This window comes from Canis aureus, chromosome X (genome assembly GCF_053574225.1).
Source record: "Canis aureus isolate CA01 chromosome X, VMU_Caureus_v.1.0, whole genome shotgun sequence".
Taxonomy (NCBI): Eukaryota; Metazoa; Chordata; class Mammalia; order Carnivora; family Canidae; genus Canis; species Canis aureus.
In genome coordinates, this window is record NC_135649.1 from 662101 (window position 1) to 680462 (window position 18362).

At 39.9% G+C, this 18362-nt stretch overlaps 1 protein-coding gene across 2 annotated transcripts in view; it reads right to left on the reverse strand.

Annotated features, from left to right (window-relative positions):
- Nucleotides 1-817: 817 nt before the first annotated feature.
- The window catches only part of LOC144307736 (phosphatidylinositol-binding clathrin assembly protein-like), a 36290-nt gene continuing 18745 nt past the window's right edge, over nt 818-18362 (reverse strand). The window contains exons 13-16 of one of the 2 annotated variants that reach the window (XM_077887700.1): nt 14899-15025; nt 12402-12449; nt 1794-1892; nt 818-943 (exon numbers count right to left, since the gene is read on the reverse strand). In XM_077887700.1, the coding sequence (XP_077743826.1) occupies nt 929-943; nt 1794-1892; nt 12402-12449; nt 14899-15025 (289 nt within the window). In that variant the 3' untranslated portion in view covers nt 818-928. The remainder of the gene's footprint in view (nt 944-1793; nt 1893-12401; nt 12450-14898; nt 15026-18362) is intronic. The other variant, XM_077887701.1, reaches the window with a different exon arrangement.

The window sequence follows — 18362 nt, forward strand, 5'->3', positions numbered from 1 at the left end:
GTTTAGGGGCCACCTGGGTGGCTCAGCGGTTAAGTGTCTGCCTTCGGCTTAGGACATGATCCTGGAGTCCTGGGATCGAGTCCCACGTCGGGCTCCCTGCATGGGGCCTGCTTCTCCCTCTGCCTGTGTCTCTGCCTCTCTCTCTCTCTCTTTCTCTCTCTCTCTGTGTGTGTGTGTCTCATGAATAAATAAATAAAATCTTCAAAAAATAAAATCTGCTTTAAAAATAATGAGTAAAAAGAAATCCATCTTCAGATAAACAAAAGCTGAGTTTATCACATGAATAACTATACTAATGGAACTTCTAAAAGATTTGCTTCAGGAAGAGGGAAATGATTCCAGGGCAAGGAGGTATGTTGAACAAAGAATTTGTAAACACATGGTTAAATTGAAGTAAAAACTTTCCCTAAATATTAATCCTTTTTTTAAGTGAGCTCTATGCGGAGTGTGGGGCTCGAACTCAACCCCGAGATCAAGAATTCCATGCTCTACTGACTGAGCCAGCCAGTCTAGTACTTTTAATCTAGGGGGCTAACAGAATAGGGCAGGGCTAAAATGTGGGACCACCAAAGTATGTTAGTTGGGAGGGAATGCCCTTGTAGTGTAAAAACGTCCTAAGGCCCTTGTGTTATTTGGGAGGGGAGGTTAAGATATTAACTTTAGGGTTTTTTAATTTTTTTATTGGAGTTTAATTTGCCAACATATTTAACTTTAGTTTTTGATGATTTTGCAGGGTAACATTTCCAGGAGAACTATTAAAACAAGAGAGGTAGAGTGTGTCACCTCCAAAACACTGAATTGAAGAATCTCAAAAGCATTGAATGTTCAAACAACTGTTTTTTACTTGGAAGATGTGGATGAGTTCAGGCTGTAGAGAGATCATCACCTTTGTTCATCTCCGAATCGGAACCTTTTTGCTTCGGTACTTTTACATGGATTGTGACTGCACAAAAGAAAGAGAGGTATGTAAATATTTTATCATTTCTACATATTTTTCTTTGTGATTATAAAATAGATCACAAATACTTTTACATAAAAGTCTGGTCAGTCTTATGATCTAATACCCAAAGCTTTGTCAGGCCTCTTAGAACAAGCATTCAGGAACCCGGGGACCCGATACACCACCTAAAGACTGAAGGAAGAAACCTCATAAAGATTTCTCGAAAACAACACTCTGAAGCAATGACACGGTCCCCCCCATGCTTCACCTACACTCTTCCACATTTCCATTGCCTACATCCACTTCTCTACCCATGCCGTTTCCCCTGCCGACGATGCAAAACTTCTATTATCTATACATCTACTAGTTGAAATCCTCCCTAGTATGTGACACTCATTACCCTGGAACCTTCCATCCCGGGTCAATCATGCCCTCCTTTGATCTCTAATGGGGCTTTTTGTGCTTTCCTATCTATTTATATGTTTATCTGGCTACCTCTTTCTAAATCTTAGGATTCAACTTAGGTATCACTTTTCTGGGAAGTTGTTCCTGCGATCTGCAGGCTGTTATCCATCTCTCCAGCACTGATGAGTTAGGTTCGTTGCATGAATGACTAAAACTGAGTAGGTATCAGAACCCAGTTGACGTTTAACAATACAAGTGTGTAGAGCACCAGGTCTGCACAGTTCTGTGTCTTTTCATAATGCTGAAAACGTCAGAATTAGTTTTTCTCCTATAAGAGACCACCAGTACACAAAAGATATATATATTGTAAGACTGCTCTAACACCAGTCCTGCCTCCAGTGATTGTACATCTCTGCCAAGGGGCTAGGAAACAGCAGTTCGAACATACGTTATATCTTTTGGATGGAGCAGGATTGCTGATCCTTAAAACTGGTTGCGAATGAATCCGGGGTTGAGATCCTATCAGGAAAGAAGCTCCCGTTGGAGTCTGAACATGTGAATTCAAAAGGAAAAGAAATCAAAAAGTGAAAACTTAATCACTATTTAATCGTTCTAATACAATAGTACCAAGAGGACACGTAGCCCTCTGTAATAGATACCACATTTAATGAACGTCAACCAAAAGGAATGCTAAATGCTAGAGAGAGAACTAGATGTGTGAAGGAGCTGCTGGTGACAAAGTATGAAGGGAAAAGACCTAAGGAGAGTTCTTGAAAAGGAGTGATGAAGTCACTGCCAATAAGGCCTACAAGGGACTCTTTATGACAAAAACAACTACATCTCAAGGCCAACAATCCTCGTGGGAAAGAGAAAGGAAGTGTGTAGGTAGACATGGAACATGTTAAATGTACAATGTGGATATTTATCTTTGATTAAATATTTTAGTTCATGAATATGATTTCATATGATGATTTAAAGGTTAAATGTGAAGGATGCATAGAAATTTTCCTGGTGAAAGGAATGGCAGGGCAGGCACACCATCAATTCTTGCTTTACCATTTCTCTGGTTTGTATTATCTTTCCAGTGACCTGATAAGCTCAGGTTTTTTTCCAGCTTTATTGAGGTATAAATTGACAAATAAAGGTGTATGCATTTAAAGTGTAGAACAGGGATCCCTAGGTGGCTCTGCAGTTTAGCGCCTGCCTTCGGCCCAGGGCGTGATCCTGGAGTCCTGGGATCGAGTCCCACATCGGGCTCCCTGCACGGAGCCTGCTTCTCCCTCTGCCTGTGTCTCTGCCCCCCTCTCTCTGTGTGTCTCTCATGAATAAATAAATAAAATCTTAAAAAAATAAAAATAAGTAAAATCTTTAATAAAAAAATAAAGTGCACAACACTATGATTTGGCATTTGTATACAGATGTTAAAATAGGTTCAAAAGATGAAAGGACATTTCATGAAAGATAAATACAAGGAGGTTGCACAGCTCTATTAAGAGAAGACTCTGACCATTTCCTTCCCTGTTTAAATCTCTGAAATGGATCGTCACTGAGTGTAGACAGTGTGAAACTCCTTGGCATGACTTTCCAAGCCTACTGGTTTTCTATCTGTGTCTATTGCACTTTTTCCTCACAAGATGAGGCACTACGGGCTACAGTCACAGACAACTGGGTAAATCAGAAACTGTTGAAAAGACTCATATCTAAAGACTAATAATTAATGCGTTGACCTGCTCAGAGGTTTCTGGTGATATGCTGCAGGATTGTGTCCTGGGTCATCCAGATTATCTTTATCTAAATCATCAATGAAAATGTTGAACACATGCGCCTTGAGCATGTGAATAGCATTATATTCAAAGGGATAAAAAGTATATTAAATAGACTTAGAAACATTAATGTGCTTGCCAGGCTAGAGATAGATAGGCTCCCAAGTGAATAGATGAAGTCGATTTTGCTCCTGGAGAAGTGAAAAAAGACTGATAGAATTTTAGTTGATAATAAGGTTAAGTCTTATTTTTTTTAAGATTTTATTTATTCATTTGACACAGAGAGAGTGCACAAGCAGGGGGAGGAGCAGGGAGAGAGGGAGGAGGAGACTCCCCGCTGAGCGGAGAGCCTGATGTGGGGCTCGATCCCAGGACCCTGGCATCACGACCTGAGCCAGAACCAAGAGTCAGACAGCCAACTGACTAAGCCACCCGGGAGCCCCTCTTGCCCTTCTCATGGTCTTAACCCTATGCCAGCAATTTAGAAGCAGCTCCCAGCTCTATCTTCAGGGTACAAGGCTGTCACTTCTGCAGGACTAAACAAAGGGCTTGATAAGACTTACTGCCTTACAGGGGCACCTGGGTGGCTCAGTCACTGAAGCATCTGCCTTCAGCTCGGGTTGTGGTCTCAGGGTCCTGGGATCGAGCCCCACATCGGGCCCCTTGCTCAGTGGGGAGTCTGCTTCTCCCTCTCCCTCTGCCCCTCCCCACCGCTGGGCGCTCTCTCTCTCTCTCTCTCAATAAATAAATTTTTTTTTTAAAAAAGACTTCCTGCCTTACAAACAGTGCTGCCTACAAATCATCAAAATCGCTCTTGCCCAAAGATTGAGATCTTGGTCCACTTCCACACTATCAGATACAGTACCCTGGAATTGTCCCATACGGGGACTAGATGGAGCACCTAATCCTTTTAGGGAATCTAGGTGTGTATGCCCCTGGGTCTGTAGCTTCTCATTCATGCTACTCATACAAAGGAACGACTTTTTATCTGGTTCCTGTAAACTCCCTAGGAAATGTCCACTTTCGTTTGGAAAGACTGTGTGATATAACCTGGCTTTGTTTGTTGTCCTTCAGTTTTTACTCTGAAATTCACACATTTTGCTTCAGTCCCTGTTATATACTAACAATAGGTGTCATCTGCTTACTGATTCCTAAACTGGCATTAGCCTTTGGGACTTGTACCCTGGTCTATCCTTTCCTGTAGGATATCTCAGCTCTACCCCATTCCCTGATATTTCCATTAAGTCTACTTTCTCCAGGCTTGGGGCCATACTTAGTTCAGCATATAGACACACCTAGAATCATATAATATTCTTCTAAACCTCTTTGGGGGATTAACTGGCAAATATAGTTAATTATTATAGAAGTCGCACAGCGAAGTCCAAATGAAGACTGGAAAGAGCTGTGAGGTCAGCAAAGGAAAGCATCAACAAAACAAAAAGACAACTAAATGAATAGGAGAAATATTTGCGAATTACATATCTGATAAGGTGTTAATATCCACACCATACAAAGAACTTACAAAACTCAACACCGAAAAACCCCTCAAACAATCCAATTAAAAAACGAGAAGACCCGAATAGACATTTCTCCAAAGAAGCCATCCAGATGGCCGACAGACACATGAAAAGATGCTCAGCATCAGTCATTATCAGGGAATACAGATCAAAACTACAATGAGATATCACCTGATGCCTGTCAGAATGGCTGAAATAAAAAAACACAAGAAACAATGTGTTGGCGAGGATGTGGAGAAAGGGTGACCCTCTTGCACTGTTGGTGGGAACGCAGGCTGGTGCAGCCGCTCTGGAGAACAGCGTGGAGGGTCCTCAAGAAGTTCACCATAGAGCTCCCCTACGACCCAGCCATTGCACTACTGAGGATTTACGCCAAGAAAATGAAAATACTAACAGACATGCACCCCAATGTTCGCTGCAGCATTACTGACAATAGCCAAGACATGGAAGCAATCCAAGCGTCCACTGACAGACCAGTGGATGAGGAAGACTGCCATCACTCAGCCGTGAAAAGGGATGTGACTGTGCCATTTGCCACAACACGAACCGACCCAGAGGATATTATGCTAACGGAAATAAGTCAGACAGAGAAAGACAAATACCATATACTTCCACTCATGTGTGGAATCTAAAACAACAAAACAAATAAACAAAAGCAGAATCGGACCTGCAATGCAGAGAACAAACTGACTGTTTCCCAAAGAGAGGGGAGTGGAGAGAGGGGCAAGAAAGAGTTATAGAATGAGTAAGTTCTGAAAGGAATAAGTCATGAGAACAAAAGGGCTTGATAAGACTTATTGCCTTACAGGGGGGCCTGGGTGGCTCAGTCATATAGACTAGTCCAATCACTATGTCGTACACCTGAAACTAGTGTAACATTGCCTGTCAACTACATTCAAATAGAAAAAAAAATTAAACCCTAAAACTTAAAAGAAAAGAGGTACCAGGAAGGGAGGAAAACCAAGAAAGTATGGCATTGTGGAAGGCCATGCAGAAATTCATCACAACCATGGTCTCTGGAGAGGTGGAGGGTCACTAGCACTAAGGGCGTGCCAAGATTATTTTGGTTTTATTTGTAAGATTTCATTAAAAACGATCTGAAAAAATTATGACAAAATGTTGACACTTAGTAATTGTGGGTGTTGAAGCATGGATGGCTATTATTTTCTGTACTTTCCTGTATTTTTAACCTTTTTTTTTTTTAATTAACAGCACTGGGCAGCCCAGGTGGCTCAGGGGTTTAGCGGCGCCTTTGGTCCAAGGAGACCCGGAATTGGTTCCCACATCAAGCTCCCCGCATGGAGCCTGCTTCTCCCTCTGCCTGGGTCTCTCATGAACAAATAAATAAAATCTTTAAAAAAAATTAAAAGCATCAACAAAAACATGGATGAATTGGCAGTGAGGCTGTGTAGACTGAATGACTTCACAGTTTCCGTGAACTGGATTACATCACACGAAATTTATGTAATGCACTGAAGCTATAAAAAGGAGAACTGCTGATTGCAAACAGTTTTTAACTAAGTAAAGAATAATTTTAAATCATGAAAACATTGTCAAGTAGGCCGAACAGAAATAACAGACTAAAATGAGTTAGAAAAAGGTTGGATAAAAAGCCTGAAATCAGAAAAATTGCAGATATTCTACTTGTATTAACAATTTCCCATTGCAAGTCTTGAACAATAAGAACAAGTTCAGCTTGTTAAGCTTCACTCCCCTCCCCACTTAATAAAGAGGGGAAATGATCCCAAATAGCAAAATGGCAAACAAAACAAAATAAAAAGAAATAACAACAAAATTCCTGCAGAAAAGGGAGAAAAACCAGCAGCAAACCAGACCTATAAACTTAAGAGCTAAAACTCTAAGAATCTTAGAAGAAAACATAGGGGGTAACTTTCATCCCATTGGATTTGGTAATGAATTCTTCAATATGACACCAAAAGTCCAGGCAACAAAAGAAAAAAATAGCTAAACTGGACTCCATGAAAACTCTAGAAATTTTGTGCATTTAAGGATACTATCATTAAAAAAAGGATACTATCAAGGGAGGAAACACTAACCACAGAATGGGAGAAAATACTTGATAATAGTTTATCTGATAGCGGATGAAAATCCAAAATGTATAAGAACACCCATAACTTAACAACATACAAATAACCAAATTCAAAAATGGACAAAGGTCTTGAATAGACACTTCTCCAAAGAAAATACACAAAAGGCAAAAAAGCACGTGAAAAGATGCTCAACATCACTAATCAGCAGGGAAATGAAAATGAAAATACAATGAGATGCTACTTCACACCCATTAGCGGTGGCTATCATGTTTTTTTTTTTTTTGTTTTTTGTTTTGTTTTGTTTTGTTTTGTTTTTTAATCCAGGAAACAAGTGTTGGTGAGTATTTTGGGAAGCTGGAACCCTCGTGCATTGCTGCTAGAAACAGAGAGTGCTTTAGCCACCAGGGTAAATGGTATGACAATTCCTCAAAAAATTTACCATAGGGATCCCTGGTGGTTCAGCGGTTTGACGCCTGCCTTTGGCCCAGAGCGCGATCCTGGAGTCCCGGGATCGAGTTCCACATCGGGCTCCTGGCGAGGAGGCTGCTTCTCCCTCCTCCTGTGTCTCTGCCTCCCTCTCTCCCTATGTCTATCATGAACAAATAAATAAATCTTTAAAAATTACCATAAAATAACCACGTGATCAAGCAATTTGACGTCCAGGTATATATCGGAAGAATTGAAAGCAGAAACTCGGACAGGCATTTGTACGGCAACGTTCACAGCAGGAAAGATGGACACAGCCCAAATGTCCATCAATGGATGAATGAATCCACAAAATGCGGTGAATACATACAATGGAAAATTATTTAGCCTTAAGAAAGAATGACATTGTGAGACACGCTATGACATGGATAACTTTTGAGGACATTACGCCGAGTGAACTAAGCCAGACACAACAGGACAAAGGGCGTGTGAGTGCCCTTGTAACGAGGTACCTAGGATAGTCCTATTGATAGAGCTGGAAAATAGAAAAGTGGTTACTAGAGTGATTTTTCAAATGGATATAGGTTCTGTTTGACATGATAAAAAACATTCTGGAGCTACATAGTGGTGATGGTGACGCAATATTTTGAATGTATTTAATGTCACTGAATTGTACACTTAAAATGGTTAGGTTGGCACATTTTATATGCATCTTACTACAACCAAAAATCTCTTAAAATCATGTCAAAATGCCATGCAAAATAGCACGTTAAGTCAGCAGGGAGTATGATCCAAATTAAAGTTTTCTGAAGTTCTTCTGTCGTTTCAGAAGAAATTACTCATTAGCTTTCAACTTTTCAGTTTCACTCTGCACGCTCTAGTGTCTGGCATAATAGCAAAATAATAGCAAAAGAGCATATAGCTTCAAAAGCCAACAGGGGAAAGAAAGAAAGGAGAAAAAAAAAGAATGTCACCACTGCAGAAGGCCAAAAGTGAGAGAGGGGAACTTCGAAAGCTCAGAGAAAGTCGGAAGGTTCCCTAACGTTTCTCCCTCTGCTCTCCCCTCTCACACCCCAGCTCCCAGGCAATCCCCAAGCAGGGCCTGCAGCCCAAGAGCCAAATACCCCAGGGAGACAAACTGTCCTCTCCATTAGGGGGAGCTGTGGCTCCGTGAGGGGAGAAACAATTTACTTATTTCTTTTTCTTTTTTAATTTCTTTATCTTTAAATCCTCTGCCATGCCATCACGTGGAACCCTGCCTTGTCTCCATCACAGAAGGGAGTGGGGTTTGGGGCCATGGGAAAACACTGGAGGGAGAGCAGAGATAGAAAAGCACAGGGAAAAATGGTCCCCCCTCCACCCATGCAGGGGTAGACTGGATTCAACGACTGCACACAGTGCTCGGTGCTCATCAGGGTATGTGCCCTCCTTCATCCCCATCGCCTCTCCCCCCCCTCCACCCCCTCCCCCTAGCAACCACCAGCTTGTTCTCTAGAGTTGAGTCTGTTTCTTGGTCTGCGTCTCTCACTCTTTTCTCCCTTTTGTTCATTTGTTTTGTTTCTTAAATTCCACATATGAGTGAGATCATATGGTACTTGGCTTTCTCTGAAGGACTTCACTTAGCATGATACCCTCTAGGTCCATCCATGTCATTGCAAATGGCAAGGGTTCATTCTTTTTGATGGTGGAGTCAGTCCTACTTCAGTGCGTGTGTGTGTGTGTGTGTGCGTGTGTGTGTATGTGTGTCCATGTACACACCACATCCTTTCTTTCCTCAGATCTTGGAGTACTGCTCAGTGTAGGGCTGGAATAAGGGTAGGGTTGGGGTAAAGGCTGTGGTGAGGGTATGGGCATATTGTCCTGCAGTTCAGAGGCCCCTCCAGAGGGCTAAGTTTACAACAAGTGCAATGCTCAGATTGATGGGTTAGTGGTTAGTAGTTAGCAGTTACGGGTTAGGGTTAGGGTTAGGGTTTGCTTTAGGATAACGTTTTCAATTAGAATACTCTCTGCCTCTATCTGTGTCACTACACACGGCAAGATTTTCTTGTTCTTTGTGGCTGAGTAATATGCCACGGTATATATATGCTGGGTATTTTCTTTCCTCAGATCTTGGAGTAGGGTTTGGTGTAGGGCTGGCTTAAGGGTAACTGTTAGGGCTAGGGTGGGGATGAGGGTATGGGCCTATGTCGGGCACTTCAGAGACCCCTACAGAGAGATGAGTTTACGTAGAGGGTTATGGTGAGGGTAAGGGCTTAGGGTTACGGATTAGTGATTCACAGGGGTTAGAGTTAGGGTTTGGCTTATGGTTAGGTTTTTAATTAGAATACTCTCTAGCAGGGCACCTGAGTGGCTCAGATGTTGAATGTCTGCCTTCGGCTCAGAGCGTGATCCTGGGGGTCCCGGGATCAAGTCGTGCATCAGGCTCCCCGCAGGGAGCCTGCTTTTCCCTCTGCCTGCGTCTCTGCTTCTCTCTCTGTGTCTCTCATGAACAAATAAAATTATTTAAAAAAAAAAAAAAGAATACCCTCTAGCTCATTGCGGATGAGAAGACTTCATTCTTTCTATGGCTGAATAATATTCCACTGTAAATATACACATCTTCACCCAATCATCTATCAATGGATACTTGGGCTGTTTCCATAATTTGGCTACTGCGAATGATGCTGCAGTAAACACAGAGGTGCATGTGTCCTTTGCATTAGTGTTTTCATATTCTTTGGGTAAATACCCAGTAGTGTAATTGCTGGGTCATAGGGGAGCTCCACTTTTAACTTCTTGAGGACCCTCCACACTGTTCTCCAGAGTGGCTGCACCAGCTTGTGTTCCCACCAACACTGCGATAGGGTTCCCCTTTCTCCACATCCTCACCAACATCTATTTCCTGTGTTGTGGATTTTTGCCATTCTGACAGGTGTGAGGGGATAGCTCATTGTGGTTTTGATTTGCATCTCCCTGGTGATACCTGATGATGAGCATCCTTTCAGGTGTCTGTTGGCCATCTAGATGTCTTCTTGGAAAAATGTCTATTGGTGTCTTCTGCCTATTGTTTAATTGGATAATTCACCTTTTGGGTGTTCAGTTTGATACATTCTCAATAGATTTTAGGATACTAACCCTTTATTGGATATGTCATTTGCAAATATTTTCTCCCATTCAGTTGGTTGGTTTTTGCCTTGTTTTTTTTTTAAAAACATTTTTTATTATTATTTATTTATGATAGTCATACAGAGAGAGAGAGAGAGAGGCAGAGACACAGGCAGAGGGAGAAGCAGGCTCCATGCAGGGAGCCTGATGTGGCATTCGATCCCGGGTCTCCAGGATCGCGCCCTGGGCCAAAGGCAGGCGCCAAACCGCTGCGCCACCTAGGGATCCCTGGTTTTTGCCTTGTTGATTGTTTCCTTTGCTGAGAAGCAGCTTTTTATTTTAATGTAGCTCCGATAATTTATTTTTGCTTTTATTTCCCTTGCCTCAGGAGATGAATGTCAAAAGAAAGCCAGGGTAGTAATACTTCTATCATACAAAATACGCTTTAAAACAAAAACTGTAGGGGCACCTGGCGGGGCTTAGTCAGTTAAGCTGCCGCCTTTGGCTCAGGTCATGATCTCAGGGTCCTGGGATCAAGTCCCACATCAGGCTTCCTGCTCAGTGGGGAGTCTGCTTCTCCCTATCCCTTTGCCCCTACCCCGTGCTTCTCTCTCTCTCTCTCAAAAAAATTAATATAGTTTAAAAATAAAAAAATGAAACAAAAACTATAACAAGAGACAAAGAAAGACACTATACAATCATAAAGTGGATGATCCAACAAGAAGCTGTAACAATCATACACCTTTTTTTTTTCAATCATACACCTTCATGCATTCACCATAGGAGCACCCCAATACATAAAACAGCTAATAACAAACATAGAAAAAATAATAGATAGTAATACACATAATAGTAGGGAACTTTAACACCCCACTTACATCAATGGACAGATAACCCAAACAAAAAATCAACAAGGAAACAAACAGTGGCTTTGAATGACTCCCTGGACCAGATGGATTTAACAGGTATATTCAGAACATCCTATCCTAAAACGGATACACATTCTTTCCAAGTGCACATGGAATGTTCTCCAGAATAGATGACATATTAGGCCATGAAACAGGTCTCAACAAATTCAAAAAGATCAAAGTCATACCATGCATCTTTTCTGACCACTGTGCTATGAAACTAGAAATCAACCACAGGAAAAAATCTGGAAAGTCCACAAATACATGGAGGTTAATAACATGCTAGTAAACAATGAATGGGTCAAAGAAGAAGTCAAAAAAACATGGAAACAAATGAAAATGAAAACACAACTGTAGATATGATCCTTTAAAAAAAAGATTTTATGTGTCTATTCATGAGAGACACAGAGAGAGAGAGGCAGAGACACAGGCAGAGGGAGAAGCAGGCTCCCTGCGGGAAGCCTGATGCGGGACTCGATCCCAGGACCTCGGGATCACGCCCTGAGCCGAAGGCAGATGCTCAACCACTGAGCCACCCAGGCGTCCCTGTATATCTGATCTTGAGGAACATACGGAAGAATGATCACAGGGGAGGGACCAGGCTGAGCATCGGGGGGCACAGATACCAGACAGGCCGGCGTAGCAGCACAGAGGCCACAGAAACCGAGCTGACACTGGCTGGAACCGCAGGCCAGGGAAGGACAGAATGTGCAGCTGGAACCTAAGCAGGTCAAGCACCTACGAAAACACAAACATCAACACTTTCCATAAAATGTCATAAGGCCCAGAGTCAAAGTCAGAGGCAGAGTGTCCAGGACATAATCCAAAACTACTTGGCACACGAAGAAAACCATGAAAACCTCAACTTACATGACTAAATACAATCAATGGACACCAATGATGAGATCGCACAGATGGTGAAATTATCTGACAAAGACTTTCAAGTGGCTATTATAAAATGCTTGAATGAGTAATCATGAACACTCCCGAAATAAAAGTTAAAATAGAACGCATCAGCAAAGAAACAGAAGATACAGGAAAAAGACAAATGGAAACTTCAGAACTGAAAAATGCAGTAACTGAAATAAAAATACCCAATCGAAGGACTCAGGAGCAGACAGACAAATAGAACCATTTATTCTGGAAAACAGATAAAAAAAAAAAAAGATTCAAAGGAAGTAAAAAGAGCCTCAGGGAACAGTGACACAACAATCTACAGGGTTGAAAAAAGTATTTGAAGCAATAATGGCAGAAAACTTTGCAAGTTTGGCAAAACATAGAAAAATGCAAACTTAAGCTATACAAACCTGAACGGAATAACTCCCCCCTGAAATCCATGCCTCATATTCCAACCTCTGAAAATGAAAGACAAAGAAAAATATCTTAAAAGCTGCCACAGAAAAATCATGCAATACCTATAGGGGAACAGATGATTCAGAAACCATGAGGCCAGAATGAAGTGGCCCATCTTTCAAAGGTTGAAGGAAAAGAACTGTCCCTCCAGAATTCTGTATCCAGTAAAAATTGCTTTAGGACTAATTGTGAATTGAAATCATTTTCAAATGAAGGAAAAAATAAGACAATTCATAGCCAGAATTGCTAATGGGTAGAAGGGAAATGACACTGGAAATGACACCTTGAGTCCTGCAAAAAAAAAAAAAAAAAGTGTAAGATTGTCTGATCGGTCTTTTCAACGTAACATACGTATAGACAGTTATCACACAAAAGGAGGAAGGCAAGCGAATCTATATGGTACTAACGCTTTTACACTCCAGCTGAAATGGTAAAATTTTTATTCTAAATGGACTGTGAAAAGTATGTATTTCGTACTTGCTAGAGCAAACCGTACAGGGAGATATTATCCAAATCACAACATATAAATTAAAATGAAATACTATTCTAAAATATATTCAAAGAAACCAAAAGAAGGCAAGACAGAAGAAACAGAGGAACAACAATGACAACGAATAGAGGGAAGAAACAGAAAATAATAAGATGGTAGACCTAAACATAAACATAGGATACGTAACTGACATTGATGGAACATTCCACCCAACAACAGCAGCATACATGTGTTTTCAGGTGTTCTTGGAATATTCACCAAGATAGACCATACCCTGGATCATTAATCAAGACTTAACGAATTTAAAAGAATTTAAAACATACAACATACTTTCTCCGACCATAAAGGAGTTAAATCAGAAATCAATAATAAAACCATAACAGTAAAATCTTTCAACACTTAGAAATCAAACAACATACCTCTAAATAATCTTTGAGTCAAAGAGAAACTAAAAACACATTGAACTGGACAAAAATGAAAATAAGACGTCTAAAGCAGGGGCCCAGGGGGAGTTTTATACCATTGAACAATATATTAGAGAAGTATCAAGTCAGAGGTGCCTGGGTGGCTCAGTGGTTAAGCATCTATCTTGGGCTCAACTCATGATCCCAGGATCCTGGTGTCTCTGCTCAGCAGGGAGTCTGCTGCTTCTCCCTCTGCCCCTGCCCCTGCCTATGCGCTCTCTCTCTCTCTCTCTCTCTCTCTCTGTCTCAAATGAATAAATAAAACCTTTGGGGGCAGCCTGGGTGGCTCAGCGGTTTAGCGCCGTCTTCAGCCCAGGGCCTGATCCTGGAGCCCCGGGATCGAGTCCCACGTCGGGCTCCCTGCATGGAGCCTGCTTCTCCCTCTGCCTGTGCCTCTCCCTCTCTCTGTATCTCTCATGAATAAATAAATAAAATCTTTAAAAAATAAATAAAATCTTTTTAAAATAAATAAATAAATAAAATCTTTGGGGGAAAAAAGAAATCGATATACTTAAAAACATAAAACCAATATAGAAAATTCAATAAAAGTTAAAGTTGGTTCTTTGATATGATCAATATAATCGATGACTCCATAGCAAGATCAGCAAAAACAGAAGATACAAATCACCAATATCAAGAATGAAAATGACCAATATCTGGAAATGACCAGACCTTGTAGCCGTTGAAGGGAAAATAAGGGAAGACTATTAATAGGTCTTAGAATGTATATTTGATCCAAACTGTCAGGTTGTTTGTGCATGTCTTCCTAGTTATTCCAAACCCAACACTTCCTTGCTATGCCCTTCCTAGGTTCTTACTCATCTGTGTCCTGTCTGAAGCAGCACAGCCACATATTTCCTCAGTACGTTTTGAGATTACCTGTTCCTCTGTCCCAAATCCTCTCAAAATTCTCATTCCTAGAACATACCTCAGCTGCATATCAGGAAAATAAAGTCACTGTGTACTCAACAGTTAATATGCAGTTTGTTATATCATTGGACCGACAAAGTTTTAAAGCAAAAAAATATATAAACATAGCACAGGTCCACATCCTTAAGCCCTTGGAGCCAAATGTGTTTCGGAATTCAAAATGTTTTGTATTTTGGAAAAATAATTTTAAAATAACACAAAGAACATTTTAGTAAGACCCGGGGGTTGGAACAGCACCCTGTTAATTGAGCACATTAATATCTCTGCAGCAAAACACAAATGCAAAGTTCACATACGATTATTTACACTTAGATAAATTATGACGACAGCCTCATTAGAGTTCAGATAAAGTCCTGCAGCCAAAAGAGTTTGTTGCAAGCTTAACAACAACAACAACAAAAAAAAACTTGTTTTCTGGAGCTTTTTGAATTTTAGAATCACAGAGAATCTAATGGGGACCCATATTTCAATTTTCAATCTATTAGCAAGTCCTGTCAGTTCTCTTTCTCAGATCTTTCTTTTGACCTACTGCCACGATTCTAGGTAATAATACACAATAAATGTTACCATGGAAGAAACAGAAGGAAGAGAAATATATTTCCAGATGGTTGATGTGCTGGTGTAGGTATTCAACTGCCACTTGATTCCTCCAGCAATTTCCACCTCTGAAGGCCAACGCCACTTCATGTCAGATCTAAGATGGGATTTATAAATTAGTCCATTTTGGAAGATGACAAATCTACCACTTAAACATGAAGTCAGGGGCACCTGGGTGGCCCAGTGGTTGAGCATCTGCTCAGGACATGACTCCAGGGTCCTGGGTTCGAGTCCCACAACGGGCTCCCTGCAGGGAACCTGCTTCTCCCTCTGCCTGTGTCTCTGCCTCTCTCTCTCTCTCTCTCTCTCTGTCTCTCATGAATAAATAAAATCTTAAATGAATGAATGAATGAATGAATAATAAATAAATAAATAAATAAATTCCTCACTAACAAAGTCTGAGAATTCATAAAAAGAATTCAATAGTAGTAGTTTCCCATAAATAAAGTGACCTGAGTGAAAACATTTTATCCTAAACTATCTTAATAGTGTATCTGGAGAAAAAACTAGTATACCCCCAGGGTGGCACGTCAAAGGGGCTCTACGTTCTGAGCTCCACGAGGCTGTTCACTAGCCGTGTAATCTTCACTAAGTAACTTCTTTCCTTATTTGTAAAATGAGGATAAACAATGCTTTACCTATCCACTTTACAGAATTAAAGTTATTAGGAGAATACCACTACATAGAAAATGTTTCATATAAATATGAAAATAAATAGAAAAAAGGAAACAGACTCTGATGGTACTTGTCTCTAAAAGCTCCTATTAATTCCATAGCTGCCATTTGACTTATATAAACTTATGTTTTACCTAAGTGGTACAGAGTTTAAGAAGTCAAAAAATGCTAAAAGATCCAAAACCAAAAACATTAGTTGCCACTTCCCCTTCCCAAAGGTAGCCACTCTTTCTTTACGGTATTCCATTATTTCTTTATGGAATACCATAATTCTAAAATTCTATGATTCCATAATTTTTATTCCATCATTCTTTAAAAAAAGATGCCTATACTATTGTATCTTAATTTATAAGTTTTAGACATCACTGATCTCCTTTAGAAGATTTATCACTCACACCATATGCTTCACATATGAAGTGTGGATTCATTGCATTCATTCAACAAATATCCATTAAATATCTACTAGGTGCCAGGCATTATTCTTGGTCCTTGAAATATGTAAAACAGATGAAAATACCTGCCTTCGTGGAGCTTATGATATACTGGAAATAATAATTATCTCAAGTGGAAAGGGTTTTTGCCTGGAGCGGTATATCCTCCTATTCCAATCCAACCTGGTGCTCTCCAAGCTGGTTGTACAAATGTCGCCCTGGGATTTCCACTGTTGCTATGTTGGGAACTCCCTCCTCCTCTCACTTCCATAGGGTTTTCTTTTTCCTTGAATCGCACATGCTTGCCTCTCTTAGTTCGCTTCCCTTTCTCTTAGAGCACACCCTAGAGGAGCCTCCTGAGCAAAGCTGCACGGTAGGTGATCTTTTTTTTTTTTTTGATTTTTTTGAATTTTGAAACTGGTCTATTTAAGTCTTGCATTTGGTTGAGAGCTTGTCTGAGTACAAAATTCTAGACTGGAAATAAATTTCCCTAAGAATTTTTAATAGGGGTTATTATTTAAAGGTCCAAAGTGACACTTATTCCGGATCCATTGTTGGTGTTTCGTTTTCCTTGGTTCTTGACCCTTTAACCTTTTCTGTTCAATCCCTACAATATTAGGATGTTTCGAAGTTCAATTCTGGACCTACCATTATCCTCTTTAGCCTCTTCCAAGATCAAGTGATCAAGCTTGGATGGCTTTAACTCCCACGCTTTTTGGCACCAGCTCTAAAATCTAGACCCCAGTATCTACCTACCTCTTAGATGTCTCATACACATCCGAAACTAACTTGTCTGTCAAAAGAGAACGTTTGACTCAACTTACCTAGTCAAACTATGTCTCCTTCAATCTTTCCCATCACGATATGTAACACTACCATCAATGTAGTAGCTCAAACCAAAAACTCAAGCACCAAAAAAAAAAAAAAAAAAAAAAAAAAAAAAAACTCAAGCACCATCCCTAACTCTTCTTCCCTCACCTCTAATAGCAAGTGCTATCAACTCTACCTTCAAACCACGTCTCAGACGTATCTGCTTGTCATGATACCACCTCCCCTACTACCATCTCAGACGAGGTGTTTCATTCGGCACACTCCAACACAAAAACGCAGCAGCCTGTACAGCTACTGCAATTTCGAAATATATTCCTGCATTGTATTTGTGAGCTCAACCAGGAACCCATGATAACTCAGCAGATCTATGATTCCTTTTTAAAAACCTACGTGGTATTTGGTCCATACATGTTTCTTGGATGAATTTTGTTGTTTCTATTTTTCTTGGAAATCAGTTTACTCCCGATTTTCAAATATGTTGTTGCCAAACTATTTGCTTTGAATTATCTTAGTCTCACCTACATCTGTGGTTTCGTGAGCCCTCTTAATCTTTATTTTGTTTTACTTCTACACTCTCTTTTCTGTTTAGTCAGAGGCCCTTATTTTATTGGACTTTACAAAGAAGTTTAGCATAGCATTTGTTTTTGTTTGAAATTTTAGCTTTTGTCTTTATACATTTTGTCTAATATATTTATTATTTTATGTACATTAAGATAAAAACTAAATTCTTATTAATTCTTCATTGATTTCTCTGATGAAATTTTCCTCTGAGTTAGTTTCTGATGGTTTGATAACATTCCTTTGGATTTTCTCTTTGACTAAACAATTATATTTTTAAACTTATAAACAGTTGATTTTCATGGCCAACTTTTTATTGACAAGTCCTAATTTCATTAGGTAGCCTGTAAAATGCTTTAGTTTTTGTCAAGTTTTTGTGATTGCCCTGAAGAAAATAAACACTCCAGTTTATTATTTATTATGAATTATTCAAACTCCTCTATATCCTTATTATGTTTTGCTTACTACATCTGTCCAATAATGAAACAAGTGGTTTGAAATCACCCATTATAATTGTATTTTTCTCCAGTTCTCCATGTATTTCTAATAATTTTTATCTTATGTATTTAAATTTGTGTATACACAAAATAGTGCCTTCATAAATAGTGTCCTTTATCATTGTATGATAGCCTTCCTTATTCTGTTTAGTGACTTTAAACTTACATTCCACACTGTTTGTTGTTAATATTATCACTTCTTCCTTCCTTTGGTTTCCATTTGCCTGCTTTTTGGAAGGTTTTTTTTGGCAGAAAATGTAGGGATTCACACAGTGAAGTAACATTGATTACCTTAAGATGCTGAGGAGCTCCAACTGGTGGCTTTATTGTCTTTGTTTAATAATACAAAAATGAGTATTATTCGTTAAACATAGTCTATATAATAAATAAGGAAAGAACTGAAAGTACAAACACTATAAGAAATGCCAGTATTTAAGACATG